This window comes from Onychostoma macrolepis, chromosome 21, assembly GCF_012432095.1.
Source record: "Onychostoma macrolepis isolate SWU-2019 chromosome 21, ASM1243209v1, whole genome shotgun sequence".
NCBI lineage: Eukaryota > Metazoa > Chordata > Actinopteri > Cypriniformes > Cyprinidae > Onychostoma > Onychostoma macrolepis.
Genome location: NC_081175.1, coordinates 19,351,463 through 19,371,017, shown reverse-complemented (window position 1 = coordinate 19,371,017; position 19,555 = coordinate 19,351,463). Strand labels below are relative to the sequence as shown.

Sequence of the window (19,555 nt, the reverse complement as noted above, 5' to 3'; positions counted from 1 at the left end):
ACAGTTTGACACAGATGACTCAGTGAAATAGACACAGAGAAAATAAAAGCAGGAAAAATGAAAGAGTGGATTAGACAAGAATAAAGAAAAACAGACGGGGGACTAAATGCCAATGTAAAGAGAGAACAGGCCTGACGAGCTGAAGAAAGAGGGGAAAAAGGAACGTAATAAATGAGGGAAGGACAGACGGAGACAGTGAGCAAATAAAGATGAAAAAAGCTCTGACAGATACATTGAAGAAAAGAAAATAAGACAGAGAGAGACAGTTGATTCAGACTGTTGTCTGATCCAGTCTAAGGCAGTTGGCCCTTGGCTTCTTACCAGGCGTAAATGTACAGTAATTCAAAGCATGCGACTTGACGCCGGCCGGGGGAGTGTGTGTGTGTGTGTGCTGTGGTCAAACACAAAGAGTATACATCTGTCTTTCCAGAAACACACTAATTCACTCAAACAAACAAGGTCCCTTGTAGGACTATACCCGTGGACACACGTGATGGAATTATTCACACTAGTAGATGTGCTCATGCCGAATCTAATCTGATTGCTGTAGTTACTATCCATATAAGACAGTCTGTGTTCCACCTCTGTGCCTGAAGCTTCACCCTCAGAAGTAATGATGCCCATCTAATGTGGCCTGTAACGCTGAGAGATTTACAATACATTTCAGCTGCAGCAAAAATAATAACAGGTTGGAATGTAAAATGGATAGTTCTGACACCGACAATCTGATTGGATGATGCTAATTTTATATGGTTGTGACTACGCATTTTGCTGGCACACACATTACTATGCTTTATCTATATAAATCACATGAAAACATGTCCAGGTCCAAAATCCAAAGAAAAGAAAAATGATATATATTTTTTTAGATATCATTTTTTAAAAATGTATATTTTTTATAAATTATATTTTCGCATTTTCTAGACATTTAACTTTTGTTTTATTTTTCCCATTCTGTGAAATGATGTTTCTTATTAAATTCTCAACAATGGATGTAATACAGAAATGTTATTGTATAATTTAATGTAATATAGCATTTTTAAAATTACAATAAAATGTTATGGTAAAAATACAATATATTGCAGTATATTTTGAGTTTATTACAATGCAATATGATTACATATATACGCACACACATATATATATATATATATATATACACATTTAGATACATAAAATCACATTTCTTTGAAATAAACTCAAAATATACTGAATTACATTACATTTAAATGATAGTATTTAGACTATATAAATGCATATTATAATGTACATTCAAAATTATTAAAAAGTAAATACTAAATCTTATTAAAAATGTTTTAATACACACACATACTCCAAAAAATGCTGGGTTGTTTCAACCCAACTTTGGGTCAAATATGGACTAACCCAACTTTTTTGGTTCAAAATTTAATGTAAAAACTGAACCCAACAGCTGGGTTAGTCCATTAGTCCATATTTGACCCAAAGCTGGGTTGAAACATTTTTAGACAGTGTGTGTGTGTGTGTGTAAAAATATATAAATATAAATAAATAAATAAATATATATATATATATATATATATATATTAGGCAATTATTATATAATAACATTTTATGTAGTCTATTATATAATAAACATACTATACATTAAATTATTAAATATATTACTTCATAGAAACACTTGTTTGTGTTTGAATAAAGCAATATAGGGGAAGTAGGAACAACTAATGGCTTCAGTTTTTTGGATGTCACTGTACACCACTGATACTGACTGGCATTTGCATGTTACTCCAAGATATATCAACAAATATCACTGCATCACCATGTCTAATAACCAAGGCAATATCATGGTACCTTTTTGTATGTAGGATTTATCCCAAAAGACAAAAAGGCAGCCTGCATGCTCAGACTGTGATATGTAGTTCTAGCAAAGCTATTGGTTGTCGATTTTAAGTTCCATTATTTCATTGTTCCGAGTTCACACATTTTCATAAAGTTCATCGTGATGGAGTAGGATTCATAAAGACATTCCTCCGGGTTACATTTCAGCATTAAGTCTGCTGCAGACAATATTCCACATCTTCAGCAATGAACTCATGGAAGAGTGCACAGCAGGGCTGAAATGGAAAAGCCAGCCATGAGAAAGAGCGCAAGAGAGATGGAGGGGGTTGGGGAGCAAAGTTGAGGATCTAGATATCACGAAAGGAACAGTAAACACTTCCTGCATTGCTCCCAGCAGAAACAGAGCAATCACACACTGTATTTTACTGTAGGATTGAGGGACCAGAGACAGAGACTTTTACACTTGTTTTTTTTCTTTTATGCCAAAAATCATTAGGACATTAAGTAAAGATCATGTTCCATCAAGATATTTAATCAATTTCCTGCCGTAAATATATCAAAAGTTAATTTTTGATTGGTAATATGCATTGCTAAGAACTTCATTTGGACAACTTTAAAGGCGATTTTCTCAATAGTTAGATTTTTTTGCACCCTGAGATTCCAGTTATTCTAAAAGTTGTATCTCAGCCAAATATTGTCTGATCCTAACAAACCATACATCAGTGGAATGATGTATTTAATTCAGCTTTCAGATGAAGTATAAATCTCAATTTCGAAAAATTGACCCTTATGACTGGTTTTGTGGTCCAGGGTCACACACACACACACACACATATATATATATATATATTAGGGTGCATCAAAAAACACAATTCTTGAATTTTTATATGGCTGGGTGCTAAAAGTGTTCCAATATATGTAGAAACAACACATGCAAAATATTTTTCCAGTACATGATGATTTAGGGGTGCCACCGCACATCTGTTTTTGTTGGATAAAGTGGTTAACAGTGCTCAATCGCCATTGAGATCTGAGGTAAACAATACTACAGCTCAAGAAAACTGAGGTGATCTTTCTGTTTGAGGTGATCTTTCTGTGTTGGGTATGTATTATTACATATTACTATCATATCTGTAGTTGTGTCTTTGTATACTTATTTATCATAAGTCATTTAAGTCATATTTATAGGTATTTGGTGCTCATTACATCTAGCTAACATTAGTTTGCCAACCACAGTTAGCTATCTATGTTAGCTAAGCTTAATAGCTTAACATCAACAGTATTCTAGAGTGGACAATGTCATATTCAGTGTATACTGTAGATGTCTCATGTTTATTGAGAGTAGCATTGTATTTGTTACAGTAAATTAACATGATGTTGCTCATTGGAGCAGACTCTGGCACAGACTGAGCAATTAAGTTTTAAGTTTAGTTAGTGTCAGCTCTTACCATTTAGGCCCTGTTAGTTGCCAGTGAGTTAGCCACTAGAGAGGGTTTGTTCTTTTAAGTGTGTCAGTATCGCCTTGTGTTCAACAATAAAGTCAATTAAACTTTATATGTGTCCGACATCCATCACTGCTGCACAAAATTCAGGGTAAGACCACGTGAACATGTCCCATTGACCTCCATTCATTTTGTCTATAGGACAAATTAATGGAGAATCTTGAAAGTTGAATTCTGAGAAATGGCCAAGTTGCAGAAAGGGCAAACAAACAACTTTTACTTTGATAACCCTATAGAACATGTTACTGTATAAAAGTTCACTGTACTCAACATTTCCAGGTCAACCTTTTGGCAATTAGACAAAAAATTGCACATTTTTCGAAATTTCGCCAAAGTTCATGTGTTAGGTGGCACCCCTAAATCTCAGTGGAATTCCTCAAAACTTTGCAAAAGTAATTTTATGTTAATTGGAACAAAATGCAATGCCAGCCAAATTGATATTTTGAAATTAAAATTTCCCATTCAAATTTGATGCAACCTAATATATATATATATATATATATATATATTTACACATACATACATGTATATACAGTACATACATACAATATACTTTGAGTTTATTTCAATGAAATGTGATTTTATGTATTACATTACATTTAAATGATAATACATGGACTATATAAATGCATATTCAAATGCACATTCAAAATTATTAAAAAGTAAATAATCATATAGTTAAATTTTACAAAAATATATTAATACACACACACACACACACACACATGTCTGGTTTACTATCCTTGTGGGGTTTCTCCATAGGTGTAATGCTTTTTCTATTGTACAGACCGTATATTCTATTGCCCTACACCAACCCTACACCTTACAGGAAACTTTCTACATTTTTAGATTTTGAAAAAACTTAATTCTGTGTGATTTATTAGCTTGTTTACCCGTGGGGACCTCAATTTAGGTGCCCACCGTGACACGAGTCCCCATGAGTCGGTGTGTATTCAGGTTTAAGTCCCCACCCAAATAGAAAAACAGGTACACACACACCCACCAAAAAATGCTGGGCTGTTTCAAGCCTACGTTGGCTCAATTATGGTCTAACCCAACTTTTTTGGTTCAAAATTGAATGTAAAAATTTAACCCAACAGCTGGGTTGAAACATTTTTGTGTGTGTGTTTAGTAAATTACAAAGTATTAACTATATACAAAAAATAGCATTATAAAAATGTGATTTTCACTGAAAATGATAAAAAATATTATTTATAAAAAATGTTTGGTTCAAAACTAGTATTTTATACAGTGTTTTACATTAAAACAATATGTATTGTCCCATTAAAGCAAATTTTATTTTCACCCAGGTAACTTACAGCTAAACATTAAACAGTGTTTTCTGCAGGACTTCACTATTAATTATATACATTTTACATTATATAAATATATATATATATATATGTATATATATATATATATATATATATATTTTTTTTACTGTAAAACCACATGCTCGTTCCATTAATTCTAATATACTTTTCCACCAAGATAACTAACAACTTACCAATAAACATTGTTTACTGCAGCATTTTTACATGACTTTCCCTGAGTGCATTGTACAAACAACTGCATCAGAATCCCTGATCGCCTCCCTACAAAAACAAAAATGATAAAACAGAAAGAAAGAGAGAGCGTGTGCTTGTATCCAGGCTACAAAGGAAGTAAACTGCAAAACAAGGCAGTGAGCAACAATTCAGACCTTTTTCGAAAGGTCTGCCCTCATGAGCCTCACATGACTCCACTTTACCCTGCTCCTCTTTTTGTCTCTCGCTTTATTTCACTACACAAAGCATACTTGAGCGTTATCTAGTTATCTCTCGCGCTCAAAATTGCTGTACAGTTATACAGTTAGCTGTGACCTTTCTTGCTCGGTGCACTGCTCTCCCTCTCTCTCTTTCTTCGTCTATCTCTATTCTCCCTCTCCCTCCTTCTTCTCTCCGGCACACAGGCTCCCTGTGTGTTCTGGACTGAATGGCATGCAAATGGAGTGGGTGTTTGGGAGACCTTTCATCCGGCCCTGAGAGAGTGAGTAAGAGAGAGAGAAGAAGAAAAAAGGAAAAGAGACAGTCATCTTTTATCCATTTGAGTGAGAACAGTTGTCCCAGCAGTTAGGCGGTGAGAAAAAGCAGGGTGGAGGTTGCCCTGTAGAGTTTGACATCTGGCGGACATGCTGTGTTCATTCGAGTCGCAGGCTCATTTGCCCCTGTGAACAGCAGGGACAAAGCGGCCCACTCACACAACACCGCAAACACAGTAAAACCTTCATTTAATGAACAAAAACTGATGAGAGTGCACAAAAAAAAAAAAACGCCTGTATAATACAGTGCGTGCAACCTTGAGCCAGGCTTAAAGGGATAAAACTGGTCCTTTAAAACAGAGTTGCTAGTTTTGTAATTACTGACTTGCACCGTGCGGTGGATATGTTTGTGGTTTCACAAACTAGAACCTCCTGAAAACGCCTGAGGCCTTGAGTAAATTATTCCCCTGTCGTGTCTTGTGACTTGATCCATATCTGATTTGGGTTCCTCGAAGCACAAAGGAAAGGGGAAGTTTTTCATCAGGACATGTGCAGTTCCCTCTTCTGGAAAGATATAAACTTTACAGGAGCCTTCAGTTTGACCAGTAATACATTTGAAATTGAAGTGTAAATACTTTAGGGGAATGGCAACGGTGTAGGAATTATAGGGACTGGTGACTGAGATGTTTGTGTAAAGCAGTCATCACCCCCACACACACAAACCCTGTGTTATCCAGAGATCTGGATTGTTTAGTTTAAGTCTTCGAGTGGGAGTGTGAAGCTCCAGGGAAGTGTGTACGTTCGGTGAGTGTCAGAGGCCCAGGCTGGAGATGTCAGCACTGGCTGAGGTCTGTGACATCTGGAATGGCATCCTTCCTTAATGTAAACAGCATTGTGTTCTTGCTTAAAAACATCAGAGTGAGTGCATTTCAAGCGTAAAGTACCGAATAAAACATTTTTATATAAACACAGAAATCAAAGAGATCAATAAATAATACTTTTCTGAATCAGAACAGATTTTTGTCAGAACTTTAAACTGAAAAACAAATTAAACTAGTAAAAGTGAAAATTAAAATTAGCTTAAAAAAGAATTCCCACGGCCTTAGAAAACCTGTATATGTGAGGAAGCCTAATTTTGAAAAGTGTTGATTATAGACCTGAAAATATCATGTAAAATAATAACATGATAAATTGAATTGAAACATTAATTGTATTAGGTGGAAATGTTTAGCAAAATCATTTGTTTAAATCTGTATCCTTAATCCTTATTCAGTAAATCACGAACAGCTGGCAAAGCCATGTTGCTTTTGAACACTATTGTGGACAATGCAAGTCTTTACAGTCTAAAAGGCTGAGAACCACTGCTGTAAGCAGAGTGCTGTGCAAGAGAAAAGGGGGAAAACAAGTTATCCGCCGCCCTCTGCTGTTAATAATCACTTACTGCAGCGCCACGCAAAACACGGGCCATGAATGAAATACTAGGAATACTACAGTGGATACGGTTTACCATAATTCAAAATGGCTTGAAAAACGAATTGTGAACTGAGAAAAGTTGCATACAACAGTATGCTATGGAATCTTTGTCTTATTACACTATTCATAAAAACAAAAATAGACATTTTACATTTTTAATCTAATTTTGTGCATTGGTAATAGAGAGCCATGTCAGATGTATTCTATCTATTTTTCCATGAGAATCAATTTTCTTGTTACTAATAGCACTTAATTTTGAAAAGAGGCACCCATCTCCCAGTTTCCTGCACTTAAATTATTAAGTAAAATAAATAAAGAAAGAAATAAAGAAAGAAAATAATAGTAATAAAAAAAATAATTGTTTGAATGTGTTGGCTGCTCAGCTCTTATAGCATTATGAGATAGTAAAGTGTCCATTATCAGCATACCTACTGTATACTCTTACATTCTATATATGTGACATTCATTACTTTTTTTTGGTGGAACTATATAGTAGGCCTATTCAGATACTCAGTGTCCACAATTAAATGCTTTACTGATTTTATCTCAACAATAAAACAATTTTTTTAAATCTATATCAGAACAAAATGAATTATATATTATAAAATTACATTATAAAGGATTAATGAAAACATTTTTTTATTTCCACTGCCAGTAAATATATCATTTATTCAAATTAAGCTGGCACTAGCACGATTTTTCCCAAAAGAACTGAATTTTTCCTTCTTTTTCCTGACGGATAGTCTTTCAGAAGGCAACAAATACCGTCAGACACACACAAATGTACCCGAATAAAATAAATCTATCAGAACGTCTGTCTCTCTCTCTCTCTCACACACACTCCACATGTCAAACGCCCGAGGGCTCGCTGCTCCACGGGCAACATTTATAACAGAGTCTTTCCTGTAACTGTACTGTTTACACACTCAGATATGGATGTAAATTTCTGTCATTAAAACTGGCATCACATCGTTTCCTTTGCTTGTTCCTCATCTTTTTCCTTTGCTATCCTCTCCCATTCTTTCCTTTCTCATTTGTGACCCTGGACCACAAAACCAGTCAATTTATTTTATTTTTTTTAAAATTGAGATTTATACTTCATCTGAAAGCTGAATAAATAAGTTTTCCATTGATGTATGGTTTGTTAGGATAGGCAATAGACAATATTTGGCTGAGATACAGCTATTTGAAAATCTGGAATCTGAGGGTGCAAAAAAAAAAAAAAAAAAAAAAAAATATATATATATATATATATGTATATATATGTATATATATATATATATATATATATATATATATATATATATATATATATATATATGTATATATATATATATATATATATATATATATATATATATATAAAATAAAAAAAATTCAAATATTGAGAAAATCACATTCAAAGTTGTCCAAATGAAGTTCTTAGCAATGCATATTACTAATCAAAAATTAAGTTTTGATATATTTACGGTATGAAATTTACAATGTATCTTCATGGAACATGATCTTTACTTAATATCCTAATGATTTTTGGCATAAAAGAAAAATCAATAATTTTGACCCACAATGTATTGTTGGCTATTGCTACAAATATACCCCAGCGACTTATGACTGGTTTTGTGGTCCAAGGTCACATTTCTTTTCCACTTTCCTTTCCTTCTTCTTGTTCCTTGTCTTCCCTTTCCCATTTGTTACTTTTTCCCCCCTCTCCTCTTTCCTCTTCCCTATCCTTTTTTTCTTTTCTTGTTTCTCTCCCTTCCCTTTTCTCTTTTCTTTCACATTTCCTTTCTCTTCACTTTCCCTCTTTTTTTCCCCCTGTACCATTTCCCTTCCTTTTCCTCCTTTCTCCTCTTGGTCCTCCTTTTTTCCTTTCCCGTTTCCCCTCCCTTATCCATTTCTTCATCTTCTCTTCCCTTTCTCTCTTTCCCCCCTTTCTCATTTCCCTTCCTTTCCCCCTTTCTCCTCTTCGTCCTCCTTTTTCCTTTCCGTTACCCATTTCTTCTTCTTTCTTTTCCCCATTTCTACCTTACACATTTCCTCTCCCATGCCATTTCCTTTCATATTTCCTCTTCTCTTTCCCTTTAATATTTATTTTATCTCCATTTTTTCTATTATTTGCTCTATTATTCCTTTTTAAGTTCCCTTCTAAATCTCTTCTCACCCTTTTTCTTTCCTCATGTCTTCTATCATTCCTTTTCCCTTTCAAATATCTTCTCCTCTTACTTTCCCATCTCTCTTCCTTATATCACTCTCATTTCCTCCCTTCCCTTTCATTCCCTCCCTAATGTACCTCAGACACAGCATATATAAGGTTTTGTTAATGATTTCGTATATCAAAAAACACAATCTCTTTTTATAGTCTGATGCAACAGACTATTTCATCACATATTCACACAGTTGTATGGTAATCTAGCATTAGCAACACACTCTCGCACAGCTCATCTTTCACAAGTGATGTGTGATACCTGGGATGAGATGCGGCGGATATTGTATGCTTTATGTTCAGACGTGAGGTTGATTATACAGTCATGGCCAAAAATATCGGCACCCTTGGTAAATATGATCAAAGGCAGCTGTGAAAATTAATCTGCATCGTTAATCCTTTTGATCCTTTATTTAAAAAAAATGACAAAAATCTAATCTTTCATTGGATAATAAGAATTTAAAATGGGGGGAAATATCATTATGAAATATTTTCTCAAATACACGTTGGACACAATTATTGGTACCCTAGAAATTCTTATAGTAAAATATCTCTGAAGTATATTCCCATTCATATTCACAATTTTGAGCACTTCAGGGTGATTATGAACATGACATTATCCAGCCATGGCTTCCTGTTTCACAGATATATATATAGGAGGGAAAACAAATCCCAAATTCCCTTAATCATCCATCACAATGAGAAAAAACAAAGAATATATTTCTGATGTGCAGCAAAAGATAATTGAGCTTCATAAATTAGTGAAGTGGCTTTAAGAAAAGGACCACAGCTGGAGAATTGCAGAAAATAGTTGAGTCTCGGGGTCAGAAAATCTTTAAAAACAAAAAGAAATGTCAAACAGCACCTACATGACCACATGTTGTTTGGGAGGGTTTCAAGAAAAATTCTCCTAGCTCATCCAAAAACAAACTCCAGCATATTCAGTTATCAGACACAACTGGAACTTCAAATGGGACTGGCTTCTATGGTCAGATGAAACTAAAAAATTAGCTTTTTAGCAGCAAACACTCAAGATGGGTTTGGTGAACACGGGGATAAAAAGTACACCATGTGTACAATGAAATATACTGCTGTATTTTTGATGTTGTGGGCCTATATTTCTGCTGGAGGTCCTGGACATCTTGTTTAGACACATGGCATCATGGATTCTATCAAATACCAACAGATAAAAAAATCAATAAGTGACTGACTCTGTTAGAAATCTTATAATGGGAAATGTTTGGATCTTCTGTACAATAATCCAAACACAAACCTCAAAAACAACAAAAATGGGTCACTGAGCACAAAACCAAGCTTCTGCTGGCCATTCCAGTCCTCCGACCTGAACCCTATAGAAAATGAGTGGTGAACTGAAGAGAAGAAGCACCGGCATGGAGCTGGGAATCTAAAGGGTCTGGAGTGATTCTGGATGAAGGAATGGTCTCTGATCTCTGATCAGGTGTCTCTAACCTCATCAGGTATTATAGGAGAAAATTTAGAGCTGTTAAACCAGCAAATGGAGGTTTCAAAAAGTATTGAATAAAAGGGTGCCAATGTGTATTAGAGAAAAACATTTATTTCATAATGATATTTCCCCCCATTTTAAATTCTTATTATCCAATGAAGGGTTAGATTTTTAATATTTTTAATAAAAGATCAAAAGGATTAACAATGCAGATTGTTTTTCACTGCCTTCTTTGATCATATTTACCAAGGGTACCGATATTTTTGGCCATGACTGTACATCATTATTATGCATGTATGCGTGTGCACCTGTCAGCATACTGTAGTTTTCCAGCAGGTGATATGTGTTAAAATGCTTTTTCAGTGGTCATCATTGATCCCATCTGGTCAATATGAGGTCACAAGCTGGTACTGGATGTATTTAGAGGAAAGAGAAAACAACAGGGGGAAGAAAATCACATATGGAAATCACTCCTCTCTGATGATATGAGTGTGTGTTCTCTATATTCAGATCAAACCACCAGAGGTTTCTATAAAAATATGTTTGATGGATTTTTACTGGGTTATCCAATGAATTTTACACACAGCTGTCCATCATTTGTCATTTTAAAAGACAGCTGATAGTGAAGGATTCTGAACAATCAGCAGTCAGCTTGGTAACATTTAAAGAGACAGTTCACCAAAAAATGTCATCATTTTCTCACCCTCTTCTTTTCCATACCCCTTTCTTTCTTTTGAGGAATAAAACCAAATTTTGATAAATGCACTGGTTACTCTTTTTTTTTTTTCGATGGATGTGGATCAAAGATTTCAAGCCATAAAATGGAACCTAAATAATAAAAATGTCAGTCTGTCTAACATAAAGCTGTCATATGGCTTTAGAAGACTTGAGATATAGTGATGAGTTACAAGAACTACTTTTATGATTCTAAAGAATTTAGACTATTTTCTTTAGGTGAACTGTCCCTTTAAATTTTTTATGATATTCCTTACCTCAAATCAAACTTTCTCATTAAGCATCATCATTTTCTGCTTTCTTTTATATTCCCTCCTTCAGACAAAAAATAACAACAATAATAATTATATATTTCGATAGGCTGCAAAAGTAAATGTATAAGAATGTTTTGTTTTGGTTATCTTTGAGTACATCTTTCAGTTTACACTGGTTGCTATCCAACAGGCTTTAATAGTATTCAATAGTACAGATGTTTTTTTCTTTCTTTTTTTTAAAATCTATTTGCAATCAGAAAGTTACTCAGAAATGCAGACAACCATTGTGGTTTTCAAACAGAAAGACGCAAATTAAAAGTGTCCCACAAAAACAACGACACATTCTTCAACACTCTGAAGCATCGAGGCAGCCCGGTCTGTGGTCGCAAGTCAACATTTAGGCTGTTGAAATTCTCAGTTTGCCTTTACGGAAACAAATGATCGCGAAAGCATACCCACAATCTTTAGCTGCAAATTTTCATCAGACAGGCTTAGTGTATAAGTCAGTTTGTTCTGATGCGTTTAAGGGTACTTGATAGGAATATTGTGTGTGTGTGTGCGTGAGTGTGTGTGTGTGTGTGTGTGTGTGTGAGTTTCTGTGAATCACTGAAGCTTGTCTATTTGGTCACAACCCATCTTTAACACCCTGTTTTTATCAGTCAAGGAGAGGGAGGAGCAACTCTTTGCAACTTCTTAAAGTGCCGCCTCCTCTCTCCCTTCGTCGTACCCTCTTATCTCCGATAAGGACAGTGTTTTAGTCTTCATTTCCAATGCAACTGTTCTTAGGTGTGGTTTACATCGAGCTCCTCGCTGCTGCGGTTCATGGTGGAGTCGCTGGAGGGGATGGTTTTGCTGATGCGGTCCAGAGTGTCTGCGCTGGTGGAGTGTTTGGACTGAACTTTGCCGATTTCCTCTAGAGCGCTAGCCAAAGAGTCCAGATCACCTCGTTCCTGATGCTGAGCTTCCCATAAACTCAGAATGACAGCGGACGGGCTTTTCTGGCATGCAAAATAACCCAGGTTTCTGAATGGGAGAAAAAGACGAAGGACAAACTTGGATTAACAGCACAGCCAGACCAGAACAAAATTACAATTGCATTAACTGAATAAAAAAAAAAAGACTCAACAAGGTCTCTGCAAAGAGAGAGCAGGGACAAATGTCACTTTGTTTAAAATATTTAAGACTTGTGCATGGTGAGGAGGTGAAGTGAAATGCTAATATAATTGTGTTTGTAAAACAATTTAAGTATACTGGTATTTTATATATATATATATATATATATATATATATATATTTTTTTTTTTAAAGTTTATAACTGGTCTATGAAATCCAACCTATTACATATTCACGTCGTGTGAAGCCCAAGACAACAGAAAATACTGGTAAAACATTATAATAAGGTTACATTTTAACAATAGGGTAACATTTTATTTTAAGGTGTCGTTGTTATACATGTTACATGTACTTACTATTATAATAACAATAAATTATACATAATTACATGCAAGTAACCCTAAGCCAAACCCTAATCCTAACACCAAAGTAAGTACATGTAGTTAATTAATATTACTCAGTACTTAACAAGGAGACCTTGAAATAAAGTGTAACCAACATCAATTACAATGCATTAGGTATCATGAACCAACACTGATCAATATTTACATTCATATTCATTTCTACACATACTAATACAAGTTTAGATTTTAAGTTAAAATGAGAAAAGTATAAATGAAAAAAAGACAATGCGTTATGAATTAACATTTGAACAGCATATTTAAAAATATGCTAAATTTACAAATACAATATTTATAAATGTAAATATAAAATCATTAACCTATATATACATAAAAATGCTGTAAAAATGCTGTTTTTAAATCTGTGAATAAGCACAGCATTTATATTTTTGTCTGTTTTCATTAAATTCGTATTGAACTAACCAACAAGTTTGGTTATATAAAAGCATATTATTCTGCCGAGACACTGAATTATTACACTCTATTGCAAGGATTCTCAGTCTGCATAACTTTCAATTTAATTATGTTATCCTGTAATGCCTGTATGCCCCAACAACATATCAAAATGGTTAAATTAGTTTATAAAAGCGAGAAGGATATTAAAGAAGTTTTGCTGGAAGAAAATCAACCCATCTTTGAGACATAATTGAATCACAGAAGCGGAAATCACAGTTCTGCAGGTGTGTGTCTTAAAGATACAGACATAGATCATCTTCTGCCTCCACATTTTAATGCAGCTGGGTTTCATCTCACTTCCTGTTGACCTTGTGCTGACCTTGCATTGAAGTTATTTTAGAAAACAAAGAGTCACACCAGCCAGTGAAGTTAAAACAGCTAGAAAATGAACCATCATTCATTTCCAAGCTGGTTATGATAGTCTGGACAGATATTGCTAGTTAAACAGCCTGCTGAGGTCACAAAACATGCCATGCTGGTCTTTTCAGCAGGATATTTTACCTCACCATTACCCAGTCCATCAACAAAATACCGCAGCGCGATGTAAACAATATAATTCTTCGATTTTTGTGGGTATTCGGACTTCAGCAGGGGGCAGTGTTGCGCTACAACTCCTGCGCCACAGCTCTCTGGGTAATTGCCCTCTGCGCTGTTTAGACGAGCTTGCACATCTTCAGAAGGTAATTGCAGAAATCCGCTTAACAAGGAGGAGACATTCTCATTACACACTGCCTGGGGCTCTGACCAGCTAGAAAATTCCCCTAAATCCTTCTGTCCGACTCTCCCAGCCTCATTTCAAAAACAACTCTGTCTTTTATCCCTGGTGAAAATATTACAAAAGTAAACCCACATATCACGAAAGAAAGTTTTATTCATCCTCCGCTGCAGTGAAGCGAAAAAACATGCGACAGATTTTAAACTCAAGACCTCTTGGACATTTTGATCTGAGGGTCTGTTTGTACAGTGTTTTTGTTAAGCGTTTTTGAAATCACCATGGGAAATGGAAATAAATAAAAACAGGCAGCTAGTAAATTAAACTGTTGTTAAAAATTGATAGCTGAGCAGAAGACCAAGGATGTTTTTGAGCGGAATAAAGAGAAGGAGCAGAAAAAGTCGTTTAATAACAAAGAGATCTGAAGCAATGTTCAAACACATTCATGTTACATATGAATGAAATCAAAACTAGTTTGGAAGGGAGAGTTCTCTCAATAAAGCAAATCCATTCACTTCCAAACAATCATTTACTTCCAAACTATTACAACAAAAAAATTCTAATAAGCTGATCTGACGCTCATGAAACATTTCTTTTTATTATCAATATTGAAAATAGTTGTGCTGCTTAATGTTTTTGTGCAATCCGTGAAACAATTTATTCAACATTCTTCGATGAATAGAAAGTTCAAATAAACAGCATTTGTGTGTAACTTTTTTTTTTGTAGCAACATAAAAGTCTTTGTCACTTTTGATCATTTTAATGTAGTGCTGTCAAATGATTAATCGCGATTAATCGCATCCAAAATAAAAGGTTCTGTTTACATATATGTGTGTGTACTGTGTATATTTATTACGTATATATAAATACACACACATACAGTATATATTTTGAAAATATGTACATGTATATATTTATATTCGGTAACACTTTATTTCGGTAGTCCACTTTAGACATTCTACTAACAGTAAGTAACTTTGCAACTACATGTCAACTAGCAGTCATTAGAGTATTAGTAGACTGTCTGTTTAAATCTTTCCCCGCCAGCGATTTAAAAAAAAGTTGCCAGCCACCGCCAGCATTTTTGATGATTTTCACCGAAATTTGACGGCCCTCAGAATATTTTCTGCTATGAATATAAGAACATATTATATATCAAAATAAAGAACCAAGCCTCTGCTTTTAAACAAAAATAAAAAACTTTTTTATTCTATGTTCATGTGTTCATGTTTTATCACCATTTGAATGCAGATGGGTTCCATCAAAAATACAACATTTTGGACAAAAAACTGAGAAAAATGCATTTTTATCAAAGTAGTGCATTTTCAAGCAAAATACATTCAGATGTCATATTCTTTCACCAGTAAATAATTATATGAATAATTTAAATTGCATTCAATAAACAGAACAAACAGACACACACACACACAAACATATACATACATACATATGATTATACACACACAGGCTACATACATACATACATACATACATATGCATACATATACTGTGCACGCACGCACGCACACACACACACACACACACACACACACACACTTGTTTCACTATCTTTGTGGGGACATTCATAGGCGTAATGGTTTTTATACTGTATTTACTGTATGTGCTATTGCCCTACACCAACCCTACACCTAAACCTACCCCTTACAGGAGACTTTCTGCATTTTTAGATTTTCAAAAAACTTAATTTTGTGTGATTTATTAGCTTGTTTGCCCATGGGGACCTCAATTTAGGTCCCCACCGTGACACGAGTCCCCATGAGTCTGTGTGTATTCAGGTTTAAGTCCCCACCTGAATAGAAAAACAAGTACACACACACACACACACACACACACACACACACACACACACGCATGCATACATACATACATACACACACACACACACACACACACATACTTACATACAGATAGATCGATAGATCTATAGATAGATCGCGAGCCCACACACACACACACACACCCCTATTCAGATCGACGAATCGATTACAACTACAGATGTTTCTGTGTCTGTAAATGCATCTCTCTCACTGACTACTTCGTCCCGATCAGATTCAAAATGGTCAAAACATGACCTACATAGGCTATATGATCTATATATGATCTACATTTTCTCTGATCCTTCCATTTATGCCGATCATCTTCTATTCACACCCTAAAGACCCGGAAGTCTCGTAACTCATTCAGGACATGCGCTAGGGCTTTCCTTACCGTAATACACCTAGAACACGGATTGCCGTAAAAAGTCGTCAATTTCAGGGAAGCGTTGTCTCTTAATTGACGAGATATCTCTTCAATGGCGGGGAAAGAGTTAATATCTTCTGACACTTTATTTGGATAGGTCCACAACAAACAACATACTGACTATCAGAAACTTTACAAGTATATGTCAACTTATTCTACTAACCCTAAAGCTACCCTAACAGTCAACTCTGAGAGTTAGTAGACATGTAGTTACAAATGAATGAGAATTAGTTGACATGTAGTTACAGAGTTACTTATAGTTAGTAGAATGTCTAAAGTGGACTATCAAAATAAAGTGTAACCTTATATTCATATAATTTATATAATATATAAATATATTTAATAAATAAACATATTTTTTCTTAAATATATACATGCATGTGTGTGTATGTATATATACATAATAAATATACACAGTACACACACATATATTATGTAAACAAAAACTTTTATTTTGGATGCGATTAATTGCGATTAATCGTTTGACAGCACTAATTTAATGCATCCTTGCTGAACAGAAGTATTCATTTCTTTAAAGGAAAACGCCACCGTTTTTCGATATTACGATATGTTCTTCCCTCAAATTAGTTGATACGTACCTCTCCCATCTCAGTGCGTGCACTCAATCGCTCTAGCACGCGGCGCCACTATGCCAGCGTTTAGCTTAGCACCATTCATTCCTTAGGATCCAAACAGGGATGAATTTAGAAGCCACCAAACACTTCCATGTTTTCCCTATTTAAAGATGGTTACATGAGTAGTTACACGAGTAAGTATGGTGACACAAAATAAACAGTGGCGATTTTGTAGGCGGATAAAAATGATGACTAAAATGTATGGCGGAAGAGCACTTCGCAGCACTTCAACCTCGGCGCAGTAATATCATCACTCCTGAAAACTATTACTGTGCCGAGGTCGAAGTGCTGCAAAGTGCTCTTCCGTTGAGGGAAGAACATATTGTAATATGGAAAAACAGTGGCGTTTTCCTTTAAAAGAGAAATGGTAGGGTGTCTATGTTAAATACATGTTTGAATGGCATGAGGGTGAGTAAATAATTTTAGGGTGAACAGTCCCTTTAAGGGTGAGTATATCTGTGTTCATGTATTGTCATAGATGAGAGGTATGTTTTCCTGGAACTGGTGGTTGCAGGATGCATGAGTTCGATCTCATTACAGCCCCATAGTTACTACCTGTGGATTTGCCGAAGGTTAATGTGACCATGTGCTGGAAGAAAATGTAGCAAATTAGATGCGTGGGAGTCCATATGTTTGTATTTGAGCATGTATGTCATCCTTCTGTATGCTTGCTAATGGACAAAGCATGTCTGCTGTGTGTTTTTGCATACATTTCTCACCTGTCTATATGCAGTTTCTGTGCTAAGAGCTGCCAGTCTTTGCCCTTGGCATTCGCTGTGTCGAAGGTGGCGCAGATTCGCTGGCGAATGGACAGGGGGATTTTGAAGGCCCTGGACCCCGTTTGGGAGGTGATGGTACAGTCTGATTGTGTGAAGAATGGCACTGTGTCTTTTTCACTCTGGAGGAAAAAAGTATCACAGTGACATATTAGAGGGGTTCACAGAGGTGTTTAATTGGGATGAAATGATCGGGAAATGTACATTTCAATTCAATAAAAAAAAATGTTTTCAAAATCCAGTTTTCCATGACCACTTATGTCAAAAACACCAATAATATCGATGGATCAATACAGACTTCAGAGATATAATTTTATTTTCATTTTTGAATTATAATTATAATTAGGGCTGTCAAAATTGACATGTTGATTGTGCGATTCATTTTTTTCAGTTCAATATAATGCTATTCAATCACTGCACTCAAACCCGGAGGACATGACACAGTTAAGGTGATAAAACCAGTTATTGTTGAATAATCGACTCCCTCAATTTGATCTAATACTTGATGATTGTATCGGAAAGTAAAGTGAGTGCATGAAAGCAGTGCTAACATTATTATTGTTTAATTTGTACAGTCTTTACTCATAGTTAGTGTTCTGTGAGATTTCTAACCTCGTCTGATTTTATTACCCTTTGTGTGATATGTGACCCTGGACCACAAAACCAGTCATAAGTCGCTGGGGTATATTTGTAGCAATAGCCAACAATACATTGTATGCGTCAAAATTACAGATTTTTCTTTTAAGCCAAAAATCATTAGGATATCAAGTAAAGATCATTTTCCATGAAGATATTTTGTCAATTTCCTACCATAAACATATCAAAACTTAATTTTTGTTTTGCAATATAAGCTTAACGATAGAGATCTACTGTAAATTAGAAAAATGTTGGGCATGACCGAAAGTTTATGTGGGGTGTAAATATACTCATCTAATTTGCATATTATGACGTCATCAGGGGCAGCCCTCTTGAATTTCATAATATTCAGGAAATAGCTATTGAATTGATGTTTGAACATTTTTTTTTGTCTTTTTATCCTTATTCCAAATGATCAGAAAAGAGGAAACCAACAATAAAACAGGAGAAAGTACTAAATGATTACTATACTATATAGTAGTAAAACGCATGTGAACAGTAGCCTACTTTTTGATCAGTTCATCAGTAATATTCAGGAAATAATAGATATTGAATGGATGTTTGAACTTATTTGCATGTTTTTTTTTTGTCTTTTATCCTCATTCCAAATGATCAGGAAAAGAGGAAATCAACAGTAAAACAGGAGAAAGTAGTAAATTATTACTATATTACTGTGCCATGGTAAAATACATGTGCCTATTTTTTGATCAGTTGACCAGCTATCTGCCCAATCAGGTATCTAGGTGACAGTTTACAGTTCTTGAGAGTATGGTACCACTCATTGCATGGCACAGCGCACAGACCTACCCCTCACTGACTGCACCTGTACTGTCTGCCGGCGGCCCTTTGAGCACGCACGATCAGAAAAAAAGACGCAATCTGGCCGATCATCAGAGAGCAACAGCTCTCCTATGGACACTACGACCACGTCCACCCCTGCCACCTCCATCCCCGTTGGGCAAAGTGTCCAAATGATCATTTGTTTGTGCTTCGTGAACACTCGTGCCTTGCACGGCTACAAAGATGTACGATCATTAGACAACCGATCGTCATTACCAAAAGGCAAATATTCCCCTTCAGAGTCAGAATCG

At 35.2% G+C, this 19,555-nt stretch overlaps 1 protein-coding gene across 8 annotated transcripts in view; it reads right to left on the bottom strand.

The window, feature by feature from the left end:
• Positions 1-5,331: 5,331 nt before the first annotated feature.
• Positions 5,332-19,555, bottom strand: part of unc5da (unc-5 netrin receptor Da) — a 201,987-nt gene continuing 187,763 nt past the window's right edge. For 6 of the 8 annotated variants that reach the window (XM_058759005.1, XM_058759006.1, XM_058759009.1 and 3 more), the window contains 2 exons: positions 17,772-17,950; positions 10,795-12,496 (listed from right to left, as the gene is read on the bottom strand). In XM_058759005.1, coding sequence (XP_058614988.1) covers positions 12,256-12,496; positions 17,772-17,950 — 420 coding nt within the window. In that variant the 3' untranslated portion in view covers positions 10,795-12,255. Of the gene's footprint in view, positions 5,344-10,792; positions 12,497-17,022; positions 17,153-17,771; positions 17,951-19,555 lie in introns of those variants that run through there. The other 2 variants (XR_009268072.1, XM_058759007.1) reach the window with 2 other exon arrangements.